The 27,954-nt window shown below is 33.7% G+C and overlaps 1 protein-coding gene across 1 annotated transcript in view; it reads right to left on the reverse strand.

Annotated features, from left to right (window-relative positions):
- The window catches only part of LOC119643710 (transcriptional activator cubitus interruptus-like), a 28,050-nt gene extending 1,454 nt beyond the window's left edge, over nucleotides 1-26,596 (reverse strand). The window contains exons 1-4 of the mRNA XM_038043138.1: nucleotides 26,033-26,596; nucleotides 4,898-5,304; nucleotides 4,095-4,831; nucleotides 3,563-4,039 (exon numbers count right to left, since the gene is read on the reverse strand). Coding sequence (XP_037899066.1) covers nucleotides 3,563-4,039; nucleotides 4,095-4,831; nucleotides 4,898-5,304; nucleotides 26,033-26,070 — 1,659 coding nt within the window. The 5' untranslated portion in view covers nucleotides 26,071-26,596. The remainder of the gene's footprint in view (nucleotides 1-3,562; nucleotides 4,040-4,094; nucleotides 4,832-4,897; nucleotides 5,305-26,032) is intronic.
- Nucleotides 26,597-27,954: the final 1,358 nt, after the last annotated feature.

Genomic DNA, 27,954 nt, shown 5'->3' on the forward strand with positions numbered 1-27,954 from the left:
AACAATGTTCAAAATTGTGCATATGTGCGAAACCGCGAACCAATGAACGAAGACATTAAGGATAAAAAAGGAAACAAAATTTGCCTGACAAATTCTGTCTAGTCATAGTTATTTTTTATAACAACGTATACCAAACTTATGACAATAGTTTAAAATAAAAAAATTTTTGTCTTTCTCTAAGGCTACAGATTACGCGTACGTACAATGAGAAACACAACTGCAGACTAAACCGCAAATTAGTAAGTAGGTTGCCGTTTGTCACTGAAACACTTTGCATCAATAAAGTAATGAAAAAGTTTCTTAAATTGATCAATAATAATAATATATATAATAATATATATAATAATAGTAGTATATAATAATATATAATAACATATAATAATATATATTATATAATATAATTTAAATAATAATAACAATATACATATAATTTTTTTTGGTTCTAATGATTTTTTGAATGCTCCTGATCTAAAATAAAACAGAAACGGAAATTTCTTTTGAACAAGAGGGATTGGATTCCATGCGCTTGCCTTCGGCAAGTAAGTGAAGGCAATGAAGTTTATTCATTGCGCAAGATAATTGGGACCGTTCTAACCCAACAATTGAAAACTCACGCAGCCGAGTAGTGCGTTTCTTTGATCTCCATATTCGAATGCTTTAATCCATTTGACCAACTATTAAGATGGTCTCAGTCGTACAGCGTTTGAAACCTCAAACATTAAATTAGTGCTAATACGTACTATTAAGAGATAAAAATACATATTTGCTTTATAATATAACAGGTTGGAGGGAAAGTTCTGTCGTATTTTAAATGAACAAACATCTTGTAAATAAACAAACATCTGACTAGTGAGTCATTCGGATTTTTTTTTGTGTTTTTTTAGCTTCTGTATAATGTACAAGGACTGTTTTTTAGCATTCATCATTTATTGTGATATTTAAAGTAAAAAACATGTCACTAGATAAAGTGCACTTACGACGCTGCACTTTGTATGAATTCCAAAAAGAAAGCAGCGCATCGGTTGCATGTAAAAATTTATGTGCGGTATGTGGAAAAGATATTGTAAATGTTCGTGCTTGTCAAAGATGGTTTAGCAAATTTCGTTCCGGGGATCTGAGCTTCCAAGAAAGTGATCGATCTGGACGACTATCCAAGATCGATAACGATGATTTGCGATCCATGTTGGAAAATAATCCACATTTAACAAGTCGAGAAATTGCAGAAGAGTTAGGCATTCATCATACAACTGTTGGAGATCACATTAAATCTCTTGGCTTTATGTTAAAGGAAAGTGTTTGGGTTCCATATGAGTTGTCTGATCGTGTAAGAATATGTTCACCACATCAAAACTGAATGTGTTATGGTGGGAAGTCCTTAGTCACCCACCGTATTCACCTGACATTGCACCATTTGATTATTACCTGTTAAGATCTCTGCAAAATTGTCTAACGGGAAAAAATTCAAGTCTTTTAAAAGTGTTTCTAAGGCAGTTGCTGACTATTTTAGCTGCAAGAACGAGAATTTCTGCAAAATAGGATTTCACAGGTTAGCTGAAAGATGGCAAAAGGTTGTAAAAAATAACGGAGCATTTATAATTGATTAATATTAAACACTTTTTTTTATAAATGAATTCAAATATTTTCTTTAAAATACGACAGAACTTTCCCGCCAACCTATTATTTCAAATACCCACCACCTATGTACTAACTATTTTTTGCATATATTGAAGTTGTTATTTGCTTTGAAGAACAATATAATAAATGTGTATATATATCATTTAGACCCATGGAGCACAGAGTATATAATAAATAAATACCATGTGTTATTATATTCACCACTGTGAGATGGGAGTATACTCATTTTGCTTTTTCCCTTAAGGTATATAACACCCAAAAGGAAGCTTCAGAGACCCTATAAAGTATATATACTCTTGATCAGCGTGAAATTCTGAGTTTAGCCACGTCTGTCCGGCTGTGTGGTGAGTGTTGTTGGCATTTTCCTGGCAAAAATGAAGATACCAACTGCAAATTTAGTAGAAACATTGGAAGTTTCTGCACGCAGGTTTATATTGAAAATGGGCTAAATCGGTCGTAGCGGAAGCGCGTAGTAGGGCGTAAACTGAACGCAACTACGTTTTTAATAAAAAAATTTTTGGATTTTTGCTCGTTACTCGATAATATTAATAGTTAGAAGGCTTAAATTTTCCACACTTATTTTACGAAGCGTTCTACTTTTCCGCAATATCCACACAAAGTTACAAGTGGTTAAATTTTTTTTTCGAGTTTTTATGCCTATTTATCACAAGGCAAACAAGATCGAATGTTTTGAACTACTTTATACACTCCTTAAATGAAGATATATTATCTGCCTAAAGATGGGTTAATACTAAAATGAGTGTGGTAAACACCACATTAATTTTTTCTTAATTGTACTAGCAATGTGGGTATCAAATGAAGGAACTTAAAGAGTAGAATGCGAAAGACATAGTGGTGGGTATGCCAGATCCGGCTCCGCGAACATAATTGTCTTACACGTTAAAATTTGTAATGTTAGCTAGCCGTTGAAGCTTGTATATTCTAAAAAACACTTGTTCTTTTTCTAATTTAATTTATTTAAATAAAGTTTTATTCAAATGTCGAAAAATATTGTTTTTTTTTTTTTTTCTTTTTTTTTTTTTTTTTTTGATTGAGTACTACCAAAAATAGACTTAAGCTTTCTCTGTAATTTACGTAATTATTCGCTAAAAAATTTAAATATTTTATTTGGAATAAACATCGTAAAATAAGGAATCTTATTAAAAGGGCCTAAAACCTCTCTTAATTGGATACTTAAGCAGTCCTTTATATTCCTATTTTAGAAGTCCTTTATATAGAATATTTGCAAAAAGTTTTAGATTTTCATTATCAAAAAAAGTTAGTGTGACTTCATTACAGGCATGGTTAAATCGGCTCGAAATACATTAAATCTTTCCCACACTTCATATTTTCCCAAACAATGTCCTTCTCAAAAATATTGTGGTTTAAGTGAGGAATAGATTAACTTCAAGATAACCAGTGCCGACAGATGAGGCTATTTTTTTTTTTTTTAATCTTCAAAACATTCAGAACGAGGCTTGTGCTGTTTTTATTTTGACATGACACATACTGTAGACACCTAGCTGTAGATCTGGTTTAAGTTTGATCCTCTATGAATTATAATTTAGGAATGCATGCCGAATCCCAACAAAAAGTATCCTCACAAACTAGGAACTTGATGTAAACTGTACTAAATATGATAACGAAATATGATTTGAGCATTCCTTATTCCGCTCTAAAATACATTTGCTTTGTTATTTGTTTTTCAGACAAAATTGACCATCAAAAGAATAAAGCTTGTACAGTTTCAAAGTATCAAAGGGTGTTCCAACCAACTTTCTGCAAATTTGAAAGGCATTTTTGTCTATGTTGTATAAATATCGTGATTTAAACAGACAGATTATTGTCATATATGGAAATAGTTAATGTATTCTTTACCATGTACGTGAAAACTTTACTTAAAGGATTAAACGAGTTGTAAACATACGGTGCATTTGTGAGGCTTTTCACCAGTGTGGCGGCGCATGTGAACTACTAGCATATACTGGGCTTTGAACGGCTTTTCGCCACGTGAACAATTTTCCCATCGACAGATGAATGTTTTTTTGTTGCATTGTATGTGATCGTTGTTGATGTGTTTGACTAACTCATCTTGCGTCTGAAATTCTACATCGCATTCTTGCCAATGACAATTGGTTTCAATGAAATCTCCAGGTTCGTCCTTTATGTCGGTTGTATCTACTGTGGAGCATTCATAATCATTATATGTTGTTGGAGTACTAATCGCACAATGTTGAACATTTGCAGTTGTCAAATGAGTTTTCGTTGATGCAATTCTAGCGTTGCGGTATCGTTTGTTGGCCGCTACCATAGCAGAAGCACTGTCCGCTTCCACAGATGTTATATCATTAGAAGTGGATGAGGGCTGTTCCGATTTTCTTTCTGCACACATGTCGTCATAGGCCTGCCAAAATCATAATTTTATTATTATTCGTCACCAAAAATAAAGTACAACTTACCATTTGCTTTGTTGAACTTGAAATGTTTGCTGTCATATTGCTATTACTAGTAATGCGATTCGAATTATTAATATTACAATCAGAATCAGAGTTTGGTTGGCAATTGATTGTTTGAATATTACAGTTAGATATTGTTCCGTGTGGTCCCCCACCGGCACTAACAGCTGCTGCAGTTACCGCTGCTGTCGAGGCAGCTGCTGCTACTGCTGTTTGCAATGAATGAACATGGCCCAATGATAGCATGTTAGCGGCGGCCGTTTGATGTGTAGAGAGAGGGTGGAAAAGACCAGCACTTGCTCGCAATAAATGGGCCTGCAACTGCTGCAAGTGAGGCGCCATCGAATCGTGAATGGGACTTATTGTTCCTGCCGATAAATGGCCGTAAGATCCACTAGCTGCACTGCTGGCTCGCGAACCATTCATTATATTAGCTAATGAATTTGGCGAGAAACGAATCATGGAATTTATGTCAAACGAGTCGGAGTACGGTGACGATGAGAGTGCCCTCTTTCGACTAATGCTTGTACGCATAGTACCTTGGCGTGAACTATTTAAACGTGCATTATCAATACTAAAATGAAACTCCGTACTAGCTAGCGAGCTAGCTGCAACAGCCGCCGTAGTTGCAGCCGGATGTAATTCACCCAGCGACCCAACGCCACGAGCTGCTAGGTAATCGCCTGAATTAAGTCCCAGTCCGGTTAGATGAATAGCAGGCCCACAATTTGCATAAGGATCTGCAAATATTGCCGTGAAATTTTCTTTGCGATTATCTATAAAAGATATGTATTAGTTGAACTTACCATGAAAGGAAGAACTTGGACTTAAACGCTGAAGTGAATAAATATGCTCAATATAGCCAGCTGGAATCCGATAAGCTGGATGAAAATCATGTGCTTGAGCAGAGGATGGCTGTGGTGGTCCGCCCGCCACCTGAAGACCTGTGTGCGCCACATGATGATGGAAAGGTACCGCATGATGATGAGGGCCGGGAGCCACAAAGGAGGTGTCTTGAGCACTGAGTGAGTTACGATTAATCGCACTTATTCCTACCGGCCCGTTAGTACCGACCAGCGGCATATTTGCATTGCTTGCAGCCGAAATACTCTCGGCAATATTTCCATTTGCTTCTCCTCTCAATGGCGGTGGTAATGAGGTTGTAGCCGCTGCAGCTGCTCGTCGCGATGCTAGGAATTGTAAATCGGAGTATCTATCAAATACAAAAAGAAATTCAAATTAAGGTACAACGACCCACATATCTTTAAGGATTGTAGACTTGGTTCCAACAAATTATTTATAATTATTACTTTGCTTTATACGTTTAGGCAACTACTTACTGTATAAGTACCCAAGAGATAATACTGAGAATCTAAATATTTTAAGGTTTCTTTTTCCCTGCTCAACTTCACCTTTAAAAATGAAACTCAAATCCATAGAAAAAACTGAATCTCTTCTTATTCATCCATGAACCCATATCTACATATAAACTTATGATATGTATACATATTGTTTTTTCGATATATATATATATATATATATATATATATATATATGTATATATACATAAGTTGCCGTAATAAAAGACTGTCAAATAAAAAATATACAGTAACAAAAACTATAAGCACATCGCGTCTTAAGCAACAGAGTTTAAATGACTTAATTAAATCATGTGGCGATGGAAAGCCTATTAAGAGCGTCTTTTACTGGCACGGCCAACAAGCGAAATCTAGCCTGAAACGATGAAACACAATGCATTAATTAAAGTTTGCCGCTTAATTCCTTGAAATGTCTTTCTTAGTTAACGGAAATGTATGTAAATATATGGGACGGAAAATTTATATATATACAGCTCGGGCCGAATATTTTAGCACTCATCTTCAACGTGTGTTGGCGCCAGAAAAATTTGTCAAAAAGTTTTTATAGTTTTATATACGGTATATCACATATATAAATATATAAATATATAAATATAAATATATAAATAAATATATAATAAATATATATATATATATATATATATATGAGATTGCAAACGAAGATTAGTTAACATTTTACAGTACAGTATATTATTATACCCATCACTATAAGATGGAGGTATACTGATTTTGTTTTTTTTTCATAATGTATGTAACACCCAAAAGGAAGTCTCAAAGACCTTTTAAAGTATATATATTCCTGTTCAGCGTGAATTTATTTAGCTATGTCTGTCGGTCTGTATAACTGTGTGGAGTTTGTTGCTGACACTGTCCTGGTCGCAAAAATGAAGATGTGTTATTCATACTTGGTGAAAATATTGGAAGTTTTCGCACGCAGGCTGTTATTGAAAATGAGGCAAATTGGCCAGAGCAGAAGCGCGCACTCGAGAGAAAACTGAACGCAACTCCGTTTTCCTTAGGAAACACCTATGGATTTTTACCCATTACTCTGAAATTCAAGTTGGAAGGCTCATATTTTCCATAACTACGTTACCAAGTAGTCTACCTTTTACGTGCAAAAACGAAAAATAATGGACCATGCCCAAATAATGTTGCAAGTGTTTAAATTATCTTTTTTTCGGTTTTTTTAGGTTTTAGGCTTGTTTATCATAACGCAAACAAGACAGAATGTTTAAAACTATTTTATACATTCCTCAAATGAAGATAGATTATCCGCCTAAAAATTGGTTAATAAGAAAATGAATATGGTGGACACCGCGATCATTTTTTTCTTAATAATACTAGCGATAAGAGTACTAAATGAAAGAACTTCGAGAGTAGAATACGGAAAGTGTAGTGGTGAGTATGTGACATTCGGCTCTGCCGAATAGAACTTTCTTACTTGTTTTTATATTGTTTTGTATCTTATATCTGATTGTACAGCCTGGCACAAAATGTAAATAGTCGACGTTACAAGTTTAAGTAAACGAGAGAACACTATAATAAATAGAAATGAAAATATCGGTTTGTAGCTAATTCAGAATTTTTTAAATGGTTACTTAAGCCAATCATCGTAATAAGTAGAAAGTTGAAATCAAATTTTTTCTTTAAAATTTCCAGTGTATACTCCTATGAGTTACAAACGCTTGATAATCCAGTGTATCCCTCTCCGGTTGTATATAATGTGATTGTTTTCTTTTTTCTTTTTTTATTGCTTCGAGTATACGTGATGGTGATGATGATTTAAAAAGCTAAAACCATTTTTGAACTAAGTTTTTATTAACGCAGTATGGCATAGTAAGTGTCAGATTACAGTACCGCGCTGCTATGGTATAACATACTTGCTTTGCAATTTAATGTATGCGTATTTATTTATTTATGCTCCTGCACCAAATTGTCAGTCATATGTATTTGTATTTACAAATAAAAACTTGAAAATGTATTTGTTTCTAATGCATATATATTGTTTTGGAGAATGTAATCATATCGAATTTGGAGTTTCCTTTGCAATATCAGATAATGTGCAGGTTTCTGAACCCTCCGGAGAAAATTTTGCGCTGATTTAACTATGGTTTTAATTTGCCGCAGAGTACTTAATTTTTAATATCAACCGCAGGCTAGATCTCCTAAATGATTGTAACGCTTTGAAATGTTTATAGGGTGTCGTACGAGTTGAAATTTTTAGATATAGCAATGCTTAATCATATGTTGCAAAACTGGTAGACATTGCTTCATCTGACATCTGCGCTTTTTAAGCTAATGGTGGTACCAAAATGGCGCTTTGGCTTGAAAAAACTAGTTACTAGCGGTAAACAATATCTAAAAGGACCAACTTTCTACTTCTAAAGCCCTATTTTTAGCAAACAAAAAATTTATCCTTAATGCAAAGTGGCAATAAACAAAGCAGAGTATATACGCCTAGTATGGTTTTTAGCTTCCATGCGGAATTATCTATGCGGTACTACAAATTTATGTAACAATAACCTATACAAATTGTAGTTTACGATGTATAATATACACTGAGCAAATTATTCTGTGCTGGATTTTCTAATCAAATGTATATAAATATCTAGTAACATAAAAAAGTTCCCCGAAACAACATTGAACCCTTTCCTAGCTTTCGCCAGAAAAATCTTATCGTATATTTGGGTAAATATGTTTTCATATCTACATAAGAAAAGTATCTTTGTGTCGAAGTGTTTCATCTTGAGCGCAAATATTCTTTGACGAAAGTCTCCGGAATTTATTTATATGTGCAAATTTGATACTTATTTCATTGAGTAAAGAAAGGATATTTAGATAAATAAGAAAACCATATTCAGCTGCGTTCGCATGTTTTAGGCTTACTATCTTTATCTTTAAAAAAATATATAAAAAAATATAGCGTAACCGATTTTTACCAAATTGGTGCAATTACTATAGGATAATCAATAAAGTATATACGGAAATTCTTATGATTGTAGCTGCTGTAGTTTATGAGTAATGAGTAAAAAATCTAATTGTGTTTTGTTTTTCACAACTTGATATTCCCAGTTGATCTGCTTATTCGATTTGGTCTATTTTTTATGTTAACCTGCCTTTAGAAGCTTCCTATCTTTTTTCCAAAAATTAAGCCGATGTCTAAACTTTTGCGACCACGAGATACATAAATATTTTATGAGATCGTTGATCCGGATGAGGTAAGCCTTCTAAAAGAAGTATTATTTGCAAAAATTTTTACAAGCCACTTCTACAAGTGAAAATTATAAACAAAGGGCAAATATCAGGGTACATAACAATTAAAGTCGATGACTTTTCCCTTTCTCTACATAAAATAAGAGTTTTTCATTTAATATTATTGATTTAGTCAGCGCACGACAACGATAATCATAGAGCACTTAAAATTCTTCTGCTTCCAAATTCATTGCTATTATTGGTTATTTGAAAATATCTGCTGCCGAAGCTCACCAAACACATTCATAGACTTATGGTTATGCCCCTCCATCATATCCTAATTGTTGGTTTTGAGTTCAAGGGAGGTACGATACACTGTTGCCGTTCCCACACCCACCGTACTAACCAGACATGGCACCTCGTGCTTACCGCTTGTTCAAATCGATGCAGCACGGCTTGGCTACCACGCGGGTCCGCAAAGTTAAAATGCGAATGGATGGATGGATCGCGACCAAATTAATATCGTTCTTTTGACATGGCATCGAAATGTTGTCAGAAAGTTGAGAAAAATTTTAGGAAATGATCGACAATATTTTGATTAATGTACATTGTACCGATTTTTCTCAATAAATGCTTTTTTCCAATATTATAATCGTACAAGGCAATACAGACTATTAGCCAAAAATGGTACCAGAATTGTTTGATGAAGAACCATATGGGACGGCATAACAGAGTACTTAATGGCTGAAACTAGCTTTAATTCAGTTCCTTCAATGCATTCTTACATAAGGAACCAGCAAACAGAAAAGTTCTCATCGACAAGTTGGAAACTAAGTGCGATATTAATTTATTTTATGTTATGTGTGCCTTGCTCCTTTTTGTATTCATGGCTTTTGTGTAATCGTAATTAATTGTTTTTTTGTTTATGCCCGAAGTACGACGAATTCAGTAATCTTGCAGATTAGTCTTTTTTAACAATTCCCTTGATACGGATGTTAAATTTTGGAGTTTGTGGGGTAATATGAGGAAGGCGAGTATGATAATTTTCCATTAATGATATTTTCCGTTAAATGTTGCAGACTTGAATAGTACAATTCTTAAATATCATCAAATAAAAAAAAAAGAACAAAAACCATTTAAAAAAAAATAAATAAATAAGAAAATTAAGTACGGTCGGGACCTAATCTTTTATACCAATCACCATTTACTCCCAAAAAAGGCATAAGATGTAAAAGAACAAAATTCTCATGCTCTATAATATGGAGTGGGCGCAGTTGATTTCTTCTACTCTCAAAAAAAAAGTTTTTGTTGTAGAGGCATGTGAGCGTTATGGGCATGTGCTTTGAAAAGCTTGCGTGGATTCTAAATTCCTTTGCAAATTTGTAGGCGACATTCTCATTTTCGCTAACGGGAGAATGTGTACTACAAATACTACAAAGTTACGCAAACAGGCAGATGGACAGGCGAACAGGTGTATTCAAGAGTTGTAACTGGCCAAGAATTTTATGGGATTTTTGAAGCTTCCTTCTGAGCGTTGCAAACGTTTTAACATAGGCTTCGGTAATGAGTATAATAAAAATTGATTTAGGTAGCTAAGCACGTGAAATTTTGAGTGTGCAAAAAACAAATTACGTAAACTTATATAATAATGTAAACAAGTAAGATAGTTATATTCGGCGCAGGCCGAATCTCGCATACCCACTATGCTTTTCGCATTCTACACCAAATTCTTTTATTTGATGTCAATATCGCTGATATTATTAAGAAAAAATTAATCGCGGTGTCTACCATATTCATTTTAAAATTAGGCGGATAAAAGATCTTCATGTACATATAATTTTAAACATTCTGTCTTGTTTGCGTTATGATAAATTAGTATAAAATCTCAAAAAAGTGAAAAACAGACAATTTAATCACCTCTGGGCATGGCCGATTTTGTCCATTTTTGCACGTAAAGGGTAGAGTGTTTCGTAAAGTAATTATGGAGTACTTCAGTCTTCTAACTTTAATAATTTCAGAGTAACGAGCCAAAGCCCACAAATTTGTTACGTTCAGTTTTCCCTCGACTGCGCGCTTCTACTTTGACCGATTTGGCTCATTTTCAATACCAACCTTCGTGCAGGAGCTTCCAGTGTTTCTATCCAATTTGAAGTCGATATCTTCATTTTTGCGACCAAAGGAGTGCCAACAACGCGCACCACACAGACACACAGACGCCTAGACGGACAGACATGGGTAAATCAAATCAGAATTTCACGGTAATCAAGAGTATGTATACTTTATAGGGTCTCTGACGCTTCTGTTTGGATGTTACATACGTTACGAAAAAAATCAAAGTTGGTATATCTCTATGGTTCGTATAAAAAATAAATAAAAAATTATATGTATATAATTTTATTGCAAGTCTTTCTGCGATGTAAGGGATAGTAGTAAAAACGACGGTAACACTTAAAACACAGCACGAGTACATGTACGTCTATAATGCTTAGATCCTCGTGGCACCAAGATAATGATGAAGACACTTTTTCATCAGCAGGTAATTAGAGCTGTGTACTGACGTTGGCAAATAACGTACGAATATTAATAATTGCTCCAAATTTTGGAGTGCTAATATGTTTAATAGAAACGTAAGCGAAGCTGACAAAAAATAATGACAAAAACTACTGATTGAAACACTGGCAATGGCTACCTGTTAGTAAAAAAATTATGCCTTACCAAGGCAAACTCCAAGCCATTCAAAGAGTAATTTTCAATCTAATGTGGTGTTGAACAAGCTCCATATGACAGTGTAAAGGACTCGAAATATGACCTACAATATGACTCTCTCAACTTGCAGATGCGTTGCAAAACGCTGGTGTTCTGATAGTTGCCGCAAAATCCTAGGGACATACTATGACAAGAAGTACTTCTCAGATTCTTATTCCTACGATCCATAACATCCGCTACGTAAAGCTTGAACTCTATACTTAAAGGAAAATAACTTCTAATCTAGAATGGGTTTGGTTTATTAATTTAAACTTAAGGCACACATGCTATGACTAATGAACTATGTGCGGTCTTGTTACTAATTATAGCAACGAAGAGAACTTAGGCTATTTACGACTTCAATGAACATTAAGTAAATGCTAGAGTACTCAAATTCATGAAGTATTTGATTGTGTATAGTTTAGTGCAAGGGGATAGACAGAAGAATACGCAATATTTTAATTTTAATTAAGCAGAATGTAATACGTCCATACATCTGACATATAAGTAGTTTGGAAAACGGTTATTACCAAACACATAAGTGTCTACAGAAATGATGGAAAAAATTAGACAGTTGGTTACGTAGTAGAATGCTGTTAATCACGTTACGGACAAGACCAAAAAATTAAAGTAGTGGCAATAATTGTTATACATTTTATATATTACCCCAAATCGATTCAAACACTTATAACTAGTGTGGCATTGTGGGAGCTGAAAAGGAACATAATTTCTTGAGAGCTTATTAGGGTTATTATTAAGAACCGTATATTCTAATAAAGCACCGTTTATTTTGCAAATTACAAAAATATGGAATGCATAGTACGCCAGCACAAACATGGAGAATAGAGAACAGAAATCCATCAGGCTCAAGTTGAAGATATCCAAATAAGGGATATGCTAAATCAATGCTAATAGAAAATATTCACATTAAATCATCTCAACATAAACATCGGTTACGGTACCTAGTGACTAGACGGACATAGACGAAGTTCTGGAAGTATCTAAAGGTGTGAATGAGACTGCACGCAGGACAGAATATAGCACAGTTGATGAGAAGCATCCGTTTAGAGCAGAAGAACTCGCATGGCCTTTCCTGCCTTTTAAGGGAACCAATGGAATGATTTAATGTTGAATTCCAGGGAGTAATTTTAGACATAAAGATGACTAACTGTTCTAAGCTCTGTCTCTATTCGAATACTACAGCATTACAACGATTGCAGGATATATAAGGAAAGTCCAAGACCATCATCGGATAGTTAAAGTTGTACAGTTCTACACTTAATACTTAAAAGCATCAGTTGCATACCGTCGGACAGCTATTAAAAAAAATACTTATGAATGATTTGTTAAAGTGAGAGATCAATGCGCTTGTTGATTGAATTGAATGTAACGGTTTTTAGTTAGTCATTTCTTTCTTTTTATTTCGCATATCTCTTTGTATTGGTTTGCTTTGGATATATCAGTTATAAACAAAATAAGATGTCGAAAGACAATAGTTCCGGAATTTCTGATGACATTATGTCTTCTAAATGTCTGAAGACCAAAACTCTATCCTATGGGAGAACCACCATCGGCTGCCATTGCAAGCTTACCATGAGGTTGCCGACAAAATAAAGTCGGTTCTACCCGAAAGTAGAAGTTCATCCCCCCAATAAAAGTTCCACATCGGAACTTTTTATGACATCGAAAATCTCATTTAAAACCAAATCGCAGTAATATCAAAAATCTCATGTTAAAAGAGAAAATTCCTTGTGAAAAAGATTTAAATTATTCTCAAAGTACTATGCAATTATCTCGAAGTATATAAGATAATAAACGTTATGAAAGAGCAGATGAACCAATTTTTTAGTCAGGGGAGGAAATATAATAAACTGTTTAATCTTGTTCTTTCAGTCTTGAGAAGGCTACAATTGGCTAGATTAAAGCCGACTTGATTTTAACTGCAACAACGTTGGAGGATACTATTTTTATAGCTTATGTTGAAAACTGCACAGTATGCTAAATAATCTGCGACAAAATGTAAAATTTATCTCGTACTGCTCTTCGCAGGATTTACATCAGAAAACAGACACATAAGCCAATTCAACCTGGAAACTGCCAAGTGCTCGGATATGTCACATAAAGCCGAAATGAGCTATTAGCAATGGAAAACTGTGCAGCCAATTTCAACATAAAATGTGCAAATTACAACCAAAACCAGTACATCTGTTGTCAAAGTCGACTTTCTATGGATTATACTAATTCGATTTTCCCGGTGTTGCATCATAAAGCTTCATTTAAATAAAACTCTAATGCGTTTCGTGTGATTACTGAGATAAATTATTAACATAAACGATGATTCGCCTCAACACTTGAGAGCAACGGTGACTTTTTTACAGAAAATAACTTAAGTAGCTTTTTATGTGGCCAATAATATTAACACAAATACAATTTAATGCTATAACGCAATAAGCTGTTACGCATTCATATTCCAATGTTAAATAATCGTATAGCCATGCTTAAAATCCTTGTTTGGAACGGTCGCTTTGTTCGTAATAAATATATTGATCTTTTCGATTTTTATTTACCAAACATAGTATCGGTATATAATATCCTTTTGAAACTTGCTTAAAATACTCAGAGAAACTTTATCTTACCCATTACACTTGCTATAAGCATGATAGAACGTATGAGGTAGGTGAAGCAGTTGCAGTTCTAACGCACAAAAGCTCTCTCATTGTGTTAAACTTTATTAATTAAAACTTATGTATCGAAAATAACCGGTCCGGGCATTTGTAATGCTATTGGAAATTCTCACGGTTGATTAGAGTCTATTCTTTTAGTTGATCTACTTCCGACAAGCTTAAGAGCAATTTTAAAAAAGACTTACATAAAGTTATGAATCAACATGATCTGCTCGTGTGTATCGACTTAAGTTAACAACATTGGGATTAGTAGTGTACAAGGCCAAATTCTTCGGTAACATTTTGAATGAAATCACCACAATCTTCCCAATAACTATTTTACACATTGCTGATCCGACTTATATTCATCTCATCGAAAATCTATGCCTTACTTTTTGAATCTAGTTTTGACTAATATCCTAGTGCTTAGATACGAATTGCAAGCTTTATAAATTTTATATCGAACATTTACTAGATAAAGTTTCAGTTTGTTCTTAATAAAGAGAAACATTTTTCTATATGGAAAAATATTACAGAATCATGAAGATAGCGCCTTAGATAAAGAAATCATGTTGGCAAATTGATGGGTAAAAGGCGCGGCTACTTAGCTAACGTATAGGCAAACCTTTTTTAAATCAAAAGCTATCGCAGAAAGTTTTTTAGAAAGCCATTAAACCTTCTACAACCTAAGCTCTCTTGTTAAAGACCATATGGTTGGTTTTGCGACAGCGCGACTCATTTCAGTTGTAATTCATATCTCGGAGGAGGACTGCATAAGTGACGACGTCTTTAAATGCGAGAAACACGTCCAAAAACGGTTCCAAGTTTGGATGATGTTGAAAACATGGCTTTAGAAAATACTCCTGATGGAGGAATCTGATTTTTCACGTGCAATATAAACGCATGCACCAAATTCTAATATTTTCCAACTATATAGAAGTCGGCTAAAGTCATTTCCATTTGTAAGCCAAGGAAATCACAAATCATTGTTAATAATTATTGACTTATTAATATTTTGAGCTCTTTAAGCAAGATGCTTTAAATGGTTATTAAAGACCAATTACTAAAAAACAAACATTGTACTTAATGAGCAATATAGCTATTGAACTCCACCTAATACTTCATACCAATTAGCGCGCAAAAGCCGATATCTTGAAGACAAACTTGGGACTATACGCTCCATTGACTCTGTTGGACGTTGACAAAACTTTTGATTTTGTTTGATATAATGATTTGATTTTTGAAATGATATTCCCTGTCTTTCCGGTTCTTCCGGCAGAGTTTCTGCAAAGTTCTGTTCTGGAGATTCAATTTTTTGGTCCAACTACCCAAAACTTACTGATTGTAGCTTTGCGTTATATTCATCGATGAATTTGGTTGTGAAATAGTAAACAAGGAACAAATCGCGATTGGTATATTGTCTGTTTATCTAACTAAAAAATACTGAGAAGACCGCAGAAACTATTTTTTTTACTCGAAAAGAAAGCGCTGCATTCAACATAAAAGCTATACTAATTAACTAATAGAAATTCTAAATTGGCTATAGGAATCTGCAACTATGTCAAAATTAGTGGAAATTATACTAAGCTTAGCTTGTATAATAAAACAAAACTAAGCTAAAACTAATGAATTGGTAACACAAATAAGTTTTGTTGGACCGCCGGCGCTTTTCATAACGCTCAATTGCACTACTTGTAATACCTTCTCATGCATACGTGCATTAGTTGGGTACAAGTATAATTCTATGTAAGAAGCTAAGAAAGTTGCCTTGAAAGAAATTTTGGATACCCAAGAGAAACAAATATACAATTTTTCAAATGTCTAGGTTGACATGCAATACGCGCAATATAAATTATACGCAATAATAAATGAAAGTTTTCAGTTGCTTTGGCTTATACTTAATATTTGAAACATTAAATATTTACCATACCTACATACGTAGAATGAAATATCTTTGGCAAACACACGAGCCACGACTAACCTTTTGAGTCTACCGTTAAAAATAAACTACCAATCAGCTTCTAAGTACCGTTTGTCCATGCCGTTTAGTAGCATACTACAGCTCATACGCTCGTTTATTTCACAACTCGTCCATAATGTTTGCTAAGACTAACCATACTTTTTCCAGCATGGCAAAACGAGAGATACAATGAGATATTTGATGATGCTGGCTAGCAATTGGCTGCTTGTGGTTTAAATCCAGTTGAGCAACAACCACGACACATAAAACTCGGCCTACAAAATATATATATACCTACATTCGGGTATGTGTATATGCGCCGATATACATTTCATTACACGTACGAGTGCGTATGTGTATGTGTAAATTTATTTAAAATGGCTTATAAGCACCTTCAAGAGTGTGTTAATTTAGTTGTTCATATATATATATATTTATATATATATATACAACAATAGTACCATAGTATACTGTAAACTATAATAAAATTTTCACACAATAAGAAAGACGTTGTAGAAATATATGCTTTCCGTGGGCTGCGAAGAAATAATGATGGAAATTGTACGCAACGTGCCCAACATCGCAAAAGCTGAGCTATTCGAAAACATTAAATTTAGTATTCGACAGCAATCATCACTACACATCTTATATATACTCATATCCAATAACACAATATATACAACATTATAATAGATTGCATTACAAAGGTTTTTGTTGCGAAAATTAATTTAATGAAAATCGACATTAAATTTCATATTCGAAATTTTGTTTATTTTATCTGTCTGCCCTTTATAAAGCATTACTGTAATTATAAGCGCACTCTCAGTAGTGTCTACCCTGAGATATAGAAGACAGTAAAAAGTTTATATAGTAGTATAGTATATGGAAAGTACCCATATCAATAAGGCGTAAGTTTGAAGAAGGCACTATAATGGTTGAGAGCCTTTAATACTGAATCTTCTCCGTAAACTTCTAAACAAATAAAAGATAATTCATCGTTAAGTGATAAAATACATACTTTGGAAAGGTCCCAGTTCATCCAATATGGATAAGTCGGAAAAACTCAAATACTCAAATATTTCACAGTCTGCTGTTTCCTCTAGAATAATCAAATATTGGGCAAGAAAGTCTAAACGAGTTGCTACGAGCACCTAAGGTGAACAGCGTAATGCTCGACAGAATAAAACGGTCACGCGAGAAATTGGAAAGAAAATCTCCAACCGTGGAGCTAACCGATGGCGGTCAGGTGGAGGTTTACCATCTGCACTTTTTAAAAGTTGTTCTAAGTTGCATATTGATAGCAAAGGTGAGTGCCGCAATTGCTCATAAAGGAACAAAACCATCATTGCGAGGATCCTTCGAGTTTTCGGCGATATTTCACAAAAATGAAAAGCTTTAATGCCGATTATTAGAGTTGGACGAACATAGCTGAGCTGTTTCACATTTAAAACAAAGAAACTGTCAAAACAATCAATGAAATTTCCAAAAAAAAACTCAATGGAATAACGTTATGCATCAGCATCGCGTGAATTTTTGCTGATTATTTTTAAAAACAATTAACGGCCAGCATACTGCAGTTTCTACGATATAAAATTAAAACAAACCAACGGTCTTTAGCGAAAGAAAATTGTTAAAACAATGGCAGTAACCTGTTCGTACATATATCCTTTCTCGAGCTGGCTAAAATAAAAAAGTTGAAGTTTGGAATGCTACCTAAGAACATATTTTAATTAAAATGCTTAGCTGATTATTTTCTTCTTTCCACTTTCAAATAATTCGTCGTTGGTAAAAGATTTGCAAACTATGAACCTATGGAGCTTGCAATTTATGGGTTCTTGACTAAAAGAGTATGAAAGGTTTTCAACTATATTGAGACACTGAGATAGTTTTTTTGAAATTTTTAACGATTTTTTTGTCGTGTCGACTACTTCTGGTACTACCTTCGTATTCTAATATGATAAAAAAAATATTGATTACGATCGTAAATGCTAACTTTTCACTGGTGATAATTACACTTTACGAGCATCTGTAGCTAACAGATAAACTGGAAAGCCAGGAAAAGTTGCCCCCTAATGGATTAGAATATAAGTCAAAGATAGAATTGTAAGATACGTTTGCTACACTTTTGATCACAATTGACTCGTCAAGAAATGGGAAATAATCGTTAATTGTAGCCCTCTTACTAAACCAGTCGGGATAATTTTTGCCCCGAATATACGGATGGCTGTGAAGAATATTTGGGTAACTGTTTTTCAGAAATATATTAACGACATAGTAAATTATACACCAAAATATTATAAAATAAAGTAAATTATACACCCAATATGAAAAAATTGTCCGTGTTTTGGAGGTTGTGTTGGTTTCTTTTGTCGACGTGTTTGCGAAAAGATTGCGGTCAATTTCGTATTCTTAATTTATTAAAAAAGCTTTGTACTAAATTTTAGCTTCCTATACTTGGTAAAAAAAAGAAGTAAACGTTAACAAGAACACGAACTTTTATACAATTTTGGAGAACCAGTCTGGAGAGATCGATTAATTAAAAACTGATGTTTTTGTTTTCATATGATTTTACTTCATGAACCACGTTGGAAGAAAGACTTCTATAGTAAGCTGCACTGTATAAGATTTTAAAAACTGAAGTTAAATATATTATATATTCGTTAGTTTATACAACTACCGCATCAGACAAGAGCATATCGGCTTCGTTGAAGTGTTATAAAGGGTCTTCTTACCATTACAAGCACAAATTTGCAGCGGCTTACAGTCGAGTGTATAGGTGCAGTTAAGTAATTTATCTATTTCCTTCCACCGGGCAAAGCTGATGTGAAAACATGGTAATGATTTCATTGGACAGCTTTTGATGCATTATTGCCCGGGATTATCAACCATTTTTTTTCTATTCAATTAGCGGTTGAGTTGTGCTTTGATGGATCGAATATTTCTTTACCATCAGGACTATTTCTCCTATAGAAATAAATCAAACGAGAGAATTTTACGGATGTAAAGTCAATTATTATCAATGGCTTATTCGTTTCAGAAACAGAATCTTCGAAAGTGAGCAAGAAAAGGAAAAGATTTGAACTATGTCATAGATGAGAAATGAATATCAAAATTACAATGTACAAGCTACCCTATCGCATAATTTAAGATGCATAAGAAATGTACCTTCTGTATGTGACGACCTATACTTTCTAGCATATTCACATCTCTATACAAATGAATCTCTTGTATATCTATCTAGTCTGCATGTAATAAATAGTAGGTGCTTGCATATATTTTGATCAACAGAATCTATTGGTGAAAATGATGCGAAGTGTCAATGTATACAACTGTTAAATTCGATGGTTTTGAGCTTTGTCTACATAAAAATACAATTCTCCATTTAATATTATTGATTTATTCAGTGTACACCCACGCCAATCATGGAAGTCTCAAGATTGCATTTTCAACATTTATTACTTTTGTTGTTTGATTTGAAGAAATCTGTTGCCGAAGCCCATCAAACACTTTTAGAAGCTGCTTCTTCATTATATCCACATTGTCGAATACGAATTGGCTGAAAATGCCAAATTGAACTGTTTTTACATCGCGGACTCATTGCTTGTTGGCCAAAAACGAAGAGTTTTCTGTGGCGCATTGCGACCGGCGATAAAAAGTGAATCTACTACGATAATCCCAAGTACAAAAAGTCATGGGTTAGTTCCAGGAGAGCCATCCACATCGACAACAAAGTGGAATACTCACGCCCATAAAGTTTTGCTACCCATATGCTGTGATCATAGACTGAAACTGTTACTACAGGTGTTAATTAAGCAAATCGAACGACGTAAATCAAAATAGACAATGGTTAACAGACGCAAAGCCATCCTCTGCATCACAACGCTCGGCCACAAAAGTTGTGAAGGATACGTTGTTGCACGCCGAATGGGACGTTCTGCCGCAACCAACCTACTCACCAGACGTAGCACTTTCTGATTACTGTTTGTTCACATCGATGCAACACGGCTTGGTTGGCACAAGTTTTTGAAATTCTGAAAGTACGAAGATCATTCGATGATTGGATCGCTGCCAAACCAATAGCGTTCTTTCGAGCAAAAACTTGTAAAAAATGATGGAAAATATTTTGATTAATATATATATATTTCAACATTCTAGCTCCACAAAGTAAACAAAAAGCGCGCCTATTGTTTTTTACTATGCGTAGACTTTGAAACTGTAACAATGAGCTTCTTTCACCGTCTGCAGGCGAATGCCTTCTGGTTCCGGACGATTTTAAAACATATCTCCAAAGTCACAGTTAAAAGACATGAGGCTTAAGCGATTAAATTTCCAATATTAATTTTCTAACTTTTGTTGGATTGCCCGGATTCTGAAACATTACCGACACACAGATGATTTCATTGTCCAGCAAGATGCATCTACATTGGAGTACAAATTAGAAAACAAAAATTTGGAAGGTAATAACGAGGGCACCTATTAAAGTCAGAAGATATAAAAGCAGTTGTTGGAAATCAAGCAATGAACATATGATTCTCATGGAACTACTAAATCAAACAGCATTAAAATTATAATAAAAATAGGAAGAATAACGATATTTCTAACGTACACTTAGTTTATTAAAGTGAGTTTACGAGTTGCGGGACTAATATTAACCTCTACCAAATCTTTTCTCTACACACATCCTTCATTGTAATATAAATTACATATGTTAAGAACAAAGAAAGTTGGAAAAATAATAATGCATGAGAAAACTAAACAAAGATGAAATCCACAATTCCAATCTCAACTGAGAATACAGATGTACGATGTTCTCTGTGTTGTATGGGATTTTTTATATGATTTTTTCGTGTATTAATATCGAACGCATCTTCTGCATCACTTCAAGCAAAAATCGGTTTCGATAACTAAACTTATCAACGCCGAATTTCATTTCGACAATAAAAGTATCCAGATAGGTTTAATACGACGCTTACATACGAATGTGAAGTTTTCGGTCAATTTTTTAGGAAGCTGCAAAAGCGATGATGAAACTGGTCTATTTCGATTCGATTGTTGATGGATTTAACAACAGCTAAATTAACGCAGCCTGCACGCATAAAACATTTACAATACTTAATATGACACAATAATACACAACAAGAAATAGACTACTAGACGGCCAGTAAATAAACCATTAACTAACATCAACAGTCAACAACGTAATCAACTTTTCTTACTTCTTAATTTTCTCTTAAACCAGTTTTTAGGTCTTGTGTGCAGGAACACGTTTATATATATGAATTTTACTAAAGGACCATGTATGTACAATCTTGACAATTTTATTGTCGGTGTAGGTAGGAAAATTAAATTCGCCTTTAGGCGAATCTTTGATATTCGCTACTTCAAATCAATACAAAAGAATTTGAAATAATTTTGATTAAATAAGAGACATTTACACCGAGTTTGGATTCTATGGTATTGAATGTAAACTGTGCTCATTTACCTGCTGCGATAGTGCGCGCGGGTTGCTCGCAAGAACTTTTGAATTTCACCCGTTGTTTTCGATGTACCACGGCTGTTACAAACGGAAGAACAAATGCAGTATAATTGAAGCTTGCGTGGAGAACGTGCACTAAGGCGCAGTGTATATGCAGAAACATACCTACATTTATGAATTTCTTTATTATTTCTTAATTTTCATTTAAACGCCATTGGCGATTATGTTCATTCTACCAACCTGCACAGTATAGTTCTTTTATAAAACATGTCTTTAAAGAGGAGAATAAGCAAAAGAATCATTATTTGAGACGCTTTCAACAAAATTTGCACCATTTTCGAACGAACATAACTGACCTTACGCATAATATATTATATTATATTATACACTTGATATTATATTATATTATATTGCACATTAATTACATTGTACATTAATTATATTGTACATTAATTATATTGTACATTATTGTTACGCAAATTTAAATTTAAAAATAGGTGAAACTTTCTGCGCACAAAACTATTTATAATTAGGAGGAAATACTTACATTTCTACTTATAATGTTGTGTCAAATATTTTACTATAATGAATTTGTATATAACATCGTGAGTTAATCTATGGTCGTTCTACCTTCCTGTCTAATGATAACGTTAATATTTAATGAAAGCTTCGTTTAAACAATTATTCTTTCGAACTTTTTTTTTTACTTTTTGCACCCACCACTGTAAGATGAAGGTATACTCATTTTATTTTCTTCCATAAGGAATGTAACACCCAAAAAGAAGCTTCAGAGACCCTGTAAAGTATATATACTTTTGTTCAGCGTAAAAGTCTGAGCTGATTTAGCCGTGTCTGCCCGTCAGATTGGGTGTGTGTTTTTAGCACTCTCCTGGTCGCAAAAATGAACTTATCGACTTCAAATTTGGCAAAAAAACATCAAAAGTTCTTGCATGCAGATTGGTGTTAAAAATGAGCCAAATTAATGAGAGCAGAAGCGTGCAGTGGAGCGTAAACTGAACGCAACAAAAATGTATGGATTTTTGCTGGTTATTTGGAAATTATTAAACTTAGAAAGCCGAAATTTTCCACAATTACTTTACGAAATAGTCTACCTTTGCAAAAATGGAAAAATTCGGCTATGCCCACACAAAGTTTCAAGTGATTAAATCATCTTTTTTTTCACATTTTTGTAGTTTTGTGCTTATTTATCATAAAGCACACAAGACAGGATGTTTAAAACTATTTAATAAAAATATGTTATCTGCACAAAAATGGGTTAATTTTAAAATGAACAAGGTAGACACCACGATTAGTTTTTTTTTAATAATACTAGCATTACGCCCACCAAATAAAAGAACTTCGAGAGTAGAATGCGAAAAGCATAGTGATGGGTGTGCGAGATTCGGATCCCGCCGGATATAAGTTTCTTACTTGTTTTGTGTGTTTTCTTTCTTTTTTAGTTTATTATATGCGTCTCAATCAGGCAAACTGGTCTTAATATAGCGTCGGTCCCCTTTATATTGTTAAATATCATTTCACTATCACGAATACCTACTTTAGAATTCGAATGTACATCTGTATTAGAAAGACTTCATTCTTAATATTGTCAAATATCTTCCCTATGAAAAAAGTGCATTTAACTGTTTCCATTTTTAAACATTATTCTTTTGTGATCCTCGTGTTACACCCACCGTCTAATGATGTAGGGCTTTTGGATACCGTCTCTTATTAATTTGGCTATTATCAAAGTTGTACTAATTGTTGTGTAGGGACAGTCTTATGGTTTAATTTCTTACATTTTCGTCTCCGGCCATGTGAAAGAGGTCGAAAAGCTCATGAAGAGGTATAAATCCGGTAATGAGTAGAACTGAAACTGAACGCTAGAATTTATTCGGGCTTAAGCTTACATGTTAAGCGTTTATGAATGTCCCAACCACTACGACAAATTTAGAATATCGCCACGGTTTGGCAGTGGTTAAAAAAATAACAATAGAATGGTAATAACAACAACAAATATAACAGCAGCAATATCTTTTCTTGATCACTTAATTATGTATACATATATTTTTTATTGATGGTTTCCTTTTGTTTGCTTTTTCAAGAAATATTCGAGTAGGCTTAATGTTCATCTGACTAAAATAATTTCTTCATGATGGAGTTATGTGTTAGTTGCTGCCTCTATTGTTGTTACTGCACACACATGCATGGCTAAGCTGAGAGAGTCTTTAATAGACTATGGTAGTAGTGGGTAGGCAGGTTTAAGCTAAAAGGAAGGCTACATCGACTATTGTACCTACAATTCAATTCATAGAGAATATATATTGGGATAGACCTTCTGAATCGTAGAAATTTTCATCATTATTAGTTTTTTTACGGCTTAAGAAAATATACATTCACATGCGAACTGTTAGACAAACAAACAATAACATAGAAAATAGAAGCTGACATACTGGTGCCAAAACCGTGTGTGCCTAAAATTCAATAATTTTTGTATTTAATCTGCATTGTCTTTGTTGATGTAATGAAGATTTTTTATTTTATTTTCTCTTTTGTTGTTATTTTTTCTTCAATTTTTTAGTGGTATAGTAAGTTGCGTTTAGGTTGTCCATGGGCATGCAGGCAACAATTCAGAACACGCACAAGCACATATAGGTACCTGCTTCCCAAATAACAGACAACACACCATTGTAGTATTTTTATATGCATGCTGACACATACATCCAAATATATTGTAAAAGTGCCCATTTGACTATTTATGCGTTTCATGTAGTAGTATATACATTATAACATTATAAACCTTTCTGGTGTTATTTTCTACATTTTTCTTCTTTTTTTGTGAAAGACATATTGCTGGCAATTCTAAGAAATTTTAAAATAAAGAAGGATTTGTAATGTTTTCTGTTACGTTTGTTACTTTATGAACGCTCAAAGAGTAAAACAGAGCGTGTACAAAAGAAGCGTTTCATAATTATTATTTGAAACGTTCTCCTAGCTTTTCTTTATGATAACATTCATTAGGTACCCGTAATTCCATGAATGCACATGCTTGTATGAGTATACAAATTCCAAAGGAGGATGACAAAATAAAATTATCTTTGCAGCTATAAAATTCGTTTCTTATTCTCAGTCTAGGTTTAATTGTTTGCTTTTGCAGTTTTGATTGTCAAAGGAATTTAGGTAAAAACCTGGCATGTTAAAGGCAGAAAATTTCGAAAATCAAGCAGTTTAATCATATCAATATCAACAATATACGAGCTATAGCGATTACAATTCAAACTTTACTGTGTCTTGCAGTGGGTATTTCTCTATTTGTGAAAAAAGGCCTAGGCTGCGTAGTTGTTGATGACGGACTCGTAATTCGTAAAGCATTTCTTCGGTCAAACTAATGATTATTTACAATAAAATATATATATAATAAATATAATTTAGCATTCAATTAAAAAGTAAGTAAGCCCGCAGCGGATGCTCCATCTTAATACAATTATGACTAGAGAAGTAAATTTATATATCTGATAAACTAGTTTTATGACCCTTTTTTAACGTGTAAAGATCGAAGATGCTACGAGCTATATATACATTCAATGAAAGTATTGAGCTAAGAGTCTTACGCCATTCCCCAAATATATCCTCTTTCATATACATTGAAAAATTCTTGGAACCACACCAGTGGGTGTGGTTTTTATTCGAATTGTCTCTTTTCCACATATTGTACTGTAATAATAGTTTCTATAAGGTGGTATACGTAAGTAAGAGCACGTTGCCTAAGTAGGCTGACACATCATATTACTTTCAAAATGCTATCATTTGTCCTCGGCGAAACAAATGAAAATGCGATTATTTAAAACGAAAGATACCGCTTTAATCGAATATAATTCATGTTTTCTATATAACAGATTCCACACATAAAACTGCTTTTAGGTGCGGTTTTTTTATTTACTTATTGAAAAATTACCCAATTAAACCTGAAAAGTGGAAATCATCGATGTATGAAACTTAGTTTCATATAACCCAGCTTTTTTAATTTCGCATCCCAGAATAAGGCGTTGTCTCGTTAGTGAACTCCCTATAAGAGACAGACTTAAAGTCGGTCAAATTAGATTTGTTTGCTACATATAAATTTTTACAAAAAAAATATTTTTAAGCATACTTGACTAAATCTCTCGTAACATGAGCTTTAGAAACAGATTTTGTTTTTCTTTACACTAACTGTTTTTTACTATTAATGAACGGTTTTTTTTCGAAGAGCTTTAAAAAGAAACCAAAATGGTAATCATTTGCCTTTATTTGGAGCGAAGGGGTTTATTTGACCCATAAGCCTGAATTGATTTCAAAGCGTTAAATTAAAACAAACTAAAAAAGTTTGCGACCAAGTTATGATGAACAGTGAGTAGCATATAGGAAGCCAACAAAAGTACCACTGCTAAGCCTGTGTATTCAAAGTTAGGGCAAACTTTTGCATAATCTCTTCAATGTACGAACTCTCCGTATTTAGACTGCATTGGGTTTTTAAATCGTTTAATACTTACGCGAGGGGGAAATATGGCGGCAAAGTATATGCATCCATTTATTTTCTTGTATATGTGAAAGTATTAGTGTATAGCCCAGTTGGTTTAAGTAATCAAAGACAAAGACGCACTAATATTTTGAACAATACTTTCCAAATAAATTGATCGAAGTGATGATATGCCGTCGGAACGACATCAGAAAGCTTTTTTGTATTCCATATGACAATATATAATGTTCAAATTTCTTTACGCTGAGTAAGTCATATTTTTCTCTTATTTCGTGTGATTACTTTGCCCGCTTATTTTCAACTTCCACAGTACTGTAAATTTTGCGTTTTATCTTATATCGCTCTTTCTTCTTCCCCTAAGTTTTCTTAATTTATAACACACAGTTGTTTTTATTCACTGCTCGACCGTATAATTTGTATTATAATTTTATATGGTTTAAGAAAGCTTTCATTAATCAACAAACGAAAAAAATTAGCGTCGGAATTTCATTGTAAGGATTTACATATACGGCTGGATATGTAAGTTATGCATGATGGAAATATGTGCAAAAACAAATGAAAATGATAAATATTAACGCGTGCAACTAGTGTCTGAGTTATTTCCGTACTAAAGAGTAAATTAACGATGCATGCGAACGAGCAAACAACATGCGACACTTTGCTTAACATAGCTAGAGCGAAAGCATCCAAAATAAAAAAGTGAAAAACTATATAATCTAAACCTTTAGGCAAAGAAATATATAATTCGGGATACTGCAATAGCCGTACGTATATAACAAATGTACGTGCGCCTATCTGTCGGTCGGCCCGGTAATCATACCGTTCTTTCAAACCGATCAGCAGCTGTGCCCAAAACAACGAATACGTACATTTCAGTTTTAACGCTTTCATTAACTGTAAACGTAAATTCTCGAGAAAAACAGAATTATACATCTGTGCCGTGCAATGTTATATCCATATCTCTCATACCACATCATACCACGCCATACCATACAACATCAACCAAATAGCCGTGCTATGGTTGGTTTGTTGATCGTTTCGCTTTTTAGGTGGTTATTTGGTTGAGTACGTAATCTCCTTTACTATATGTTATTACATTAGAAGTTTTTAACTTATTGAGTGACAATGGAAAAGTTTCACTTGCAATTTGGCATAAAAACCAAAGCTCCTCCTCTCCGAAATGCGAAGAAAAAAAAATTTTTTTTTTCGCTACTGCAATAAAAATGTCCTGCTACGAATACTTCGTAGACGTTTACTCTTATGAAGCCTCTCTTCGAAAATAAAACTACAACTGCAGTTCTTTTGAAGTTTAATAGCCAGTACACAAAGTTTGCGATTAACACTAATTTTATATTCGGCTTGTAACATTCATTATAAATACCTTAAATTCATAATCCCAATGCAAAGCTTCAGTAATGGAAGATATTTTGATTAACATGTAAAATCGTTTATCAACCAAACATACGTATAACCGTTGGTATATGCCGTTGTCCGTCCTTTCAATTTGCAATGTAACTTTGCTTGAAAATTCTTATTGGACTCCTTCCAGACTATTCAAACAGTTTAAACAGACTCAAACAGATTCGAAACATTAAGTTTAACTTTCGTGTAGACACATTACATTATTATTTTTGAAGGTAACGTGATATTGATGAGATCATTCATATTATCAGAGGCACATGATTGCTCACGAAATTTTAGTAAAGTTAACAAAGCGCTTCCTAACCAGAACGTCGAAAACGTCAAAGAGGTGAATTTGGTATTCCATTTTGACGTAATTAATTGATTTGAGATAGACACGATGTTGAAAATTTAAAATATTTGTAATGTTATACGCTTTGAAATTTTGATTTATATTGTATATTATATAAGAAATCAATATTCACTGTTACTTACGGTATAAAATTTCGTAATTCGATTATAATACATTTCAGA

The sequence above is a fragment of the Glossina fuscipes genome, unplaced genomic scaffold, assembly GCF_014805625.2.
Source record: "Glossina fuscipes isolate IAEA_lab_2018 unplaced genomic scaffold, Yale_Gfus_2 61541, whole genome shotgun sequence".
NCBI classification, from domain to species: Eukaryota; Metazoa; Arthropoda; class Insecta; order Diptera; family Glossinidae; genus Glossina; species Glossina fuscipes.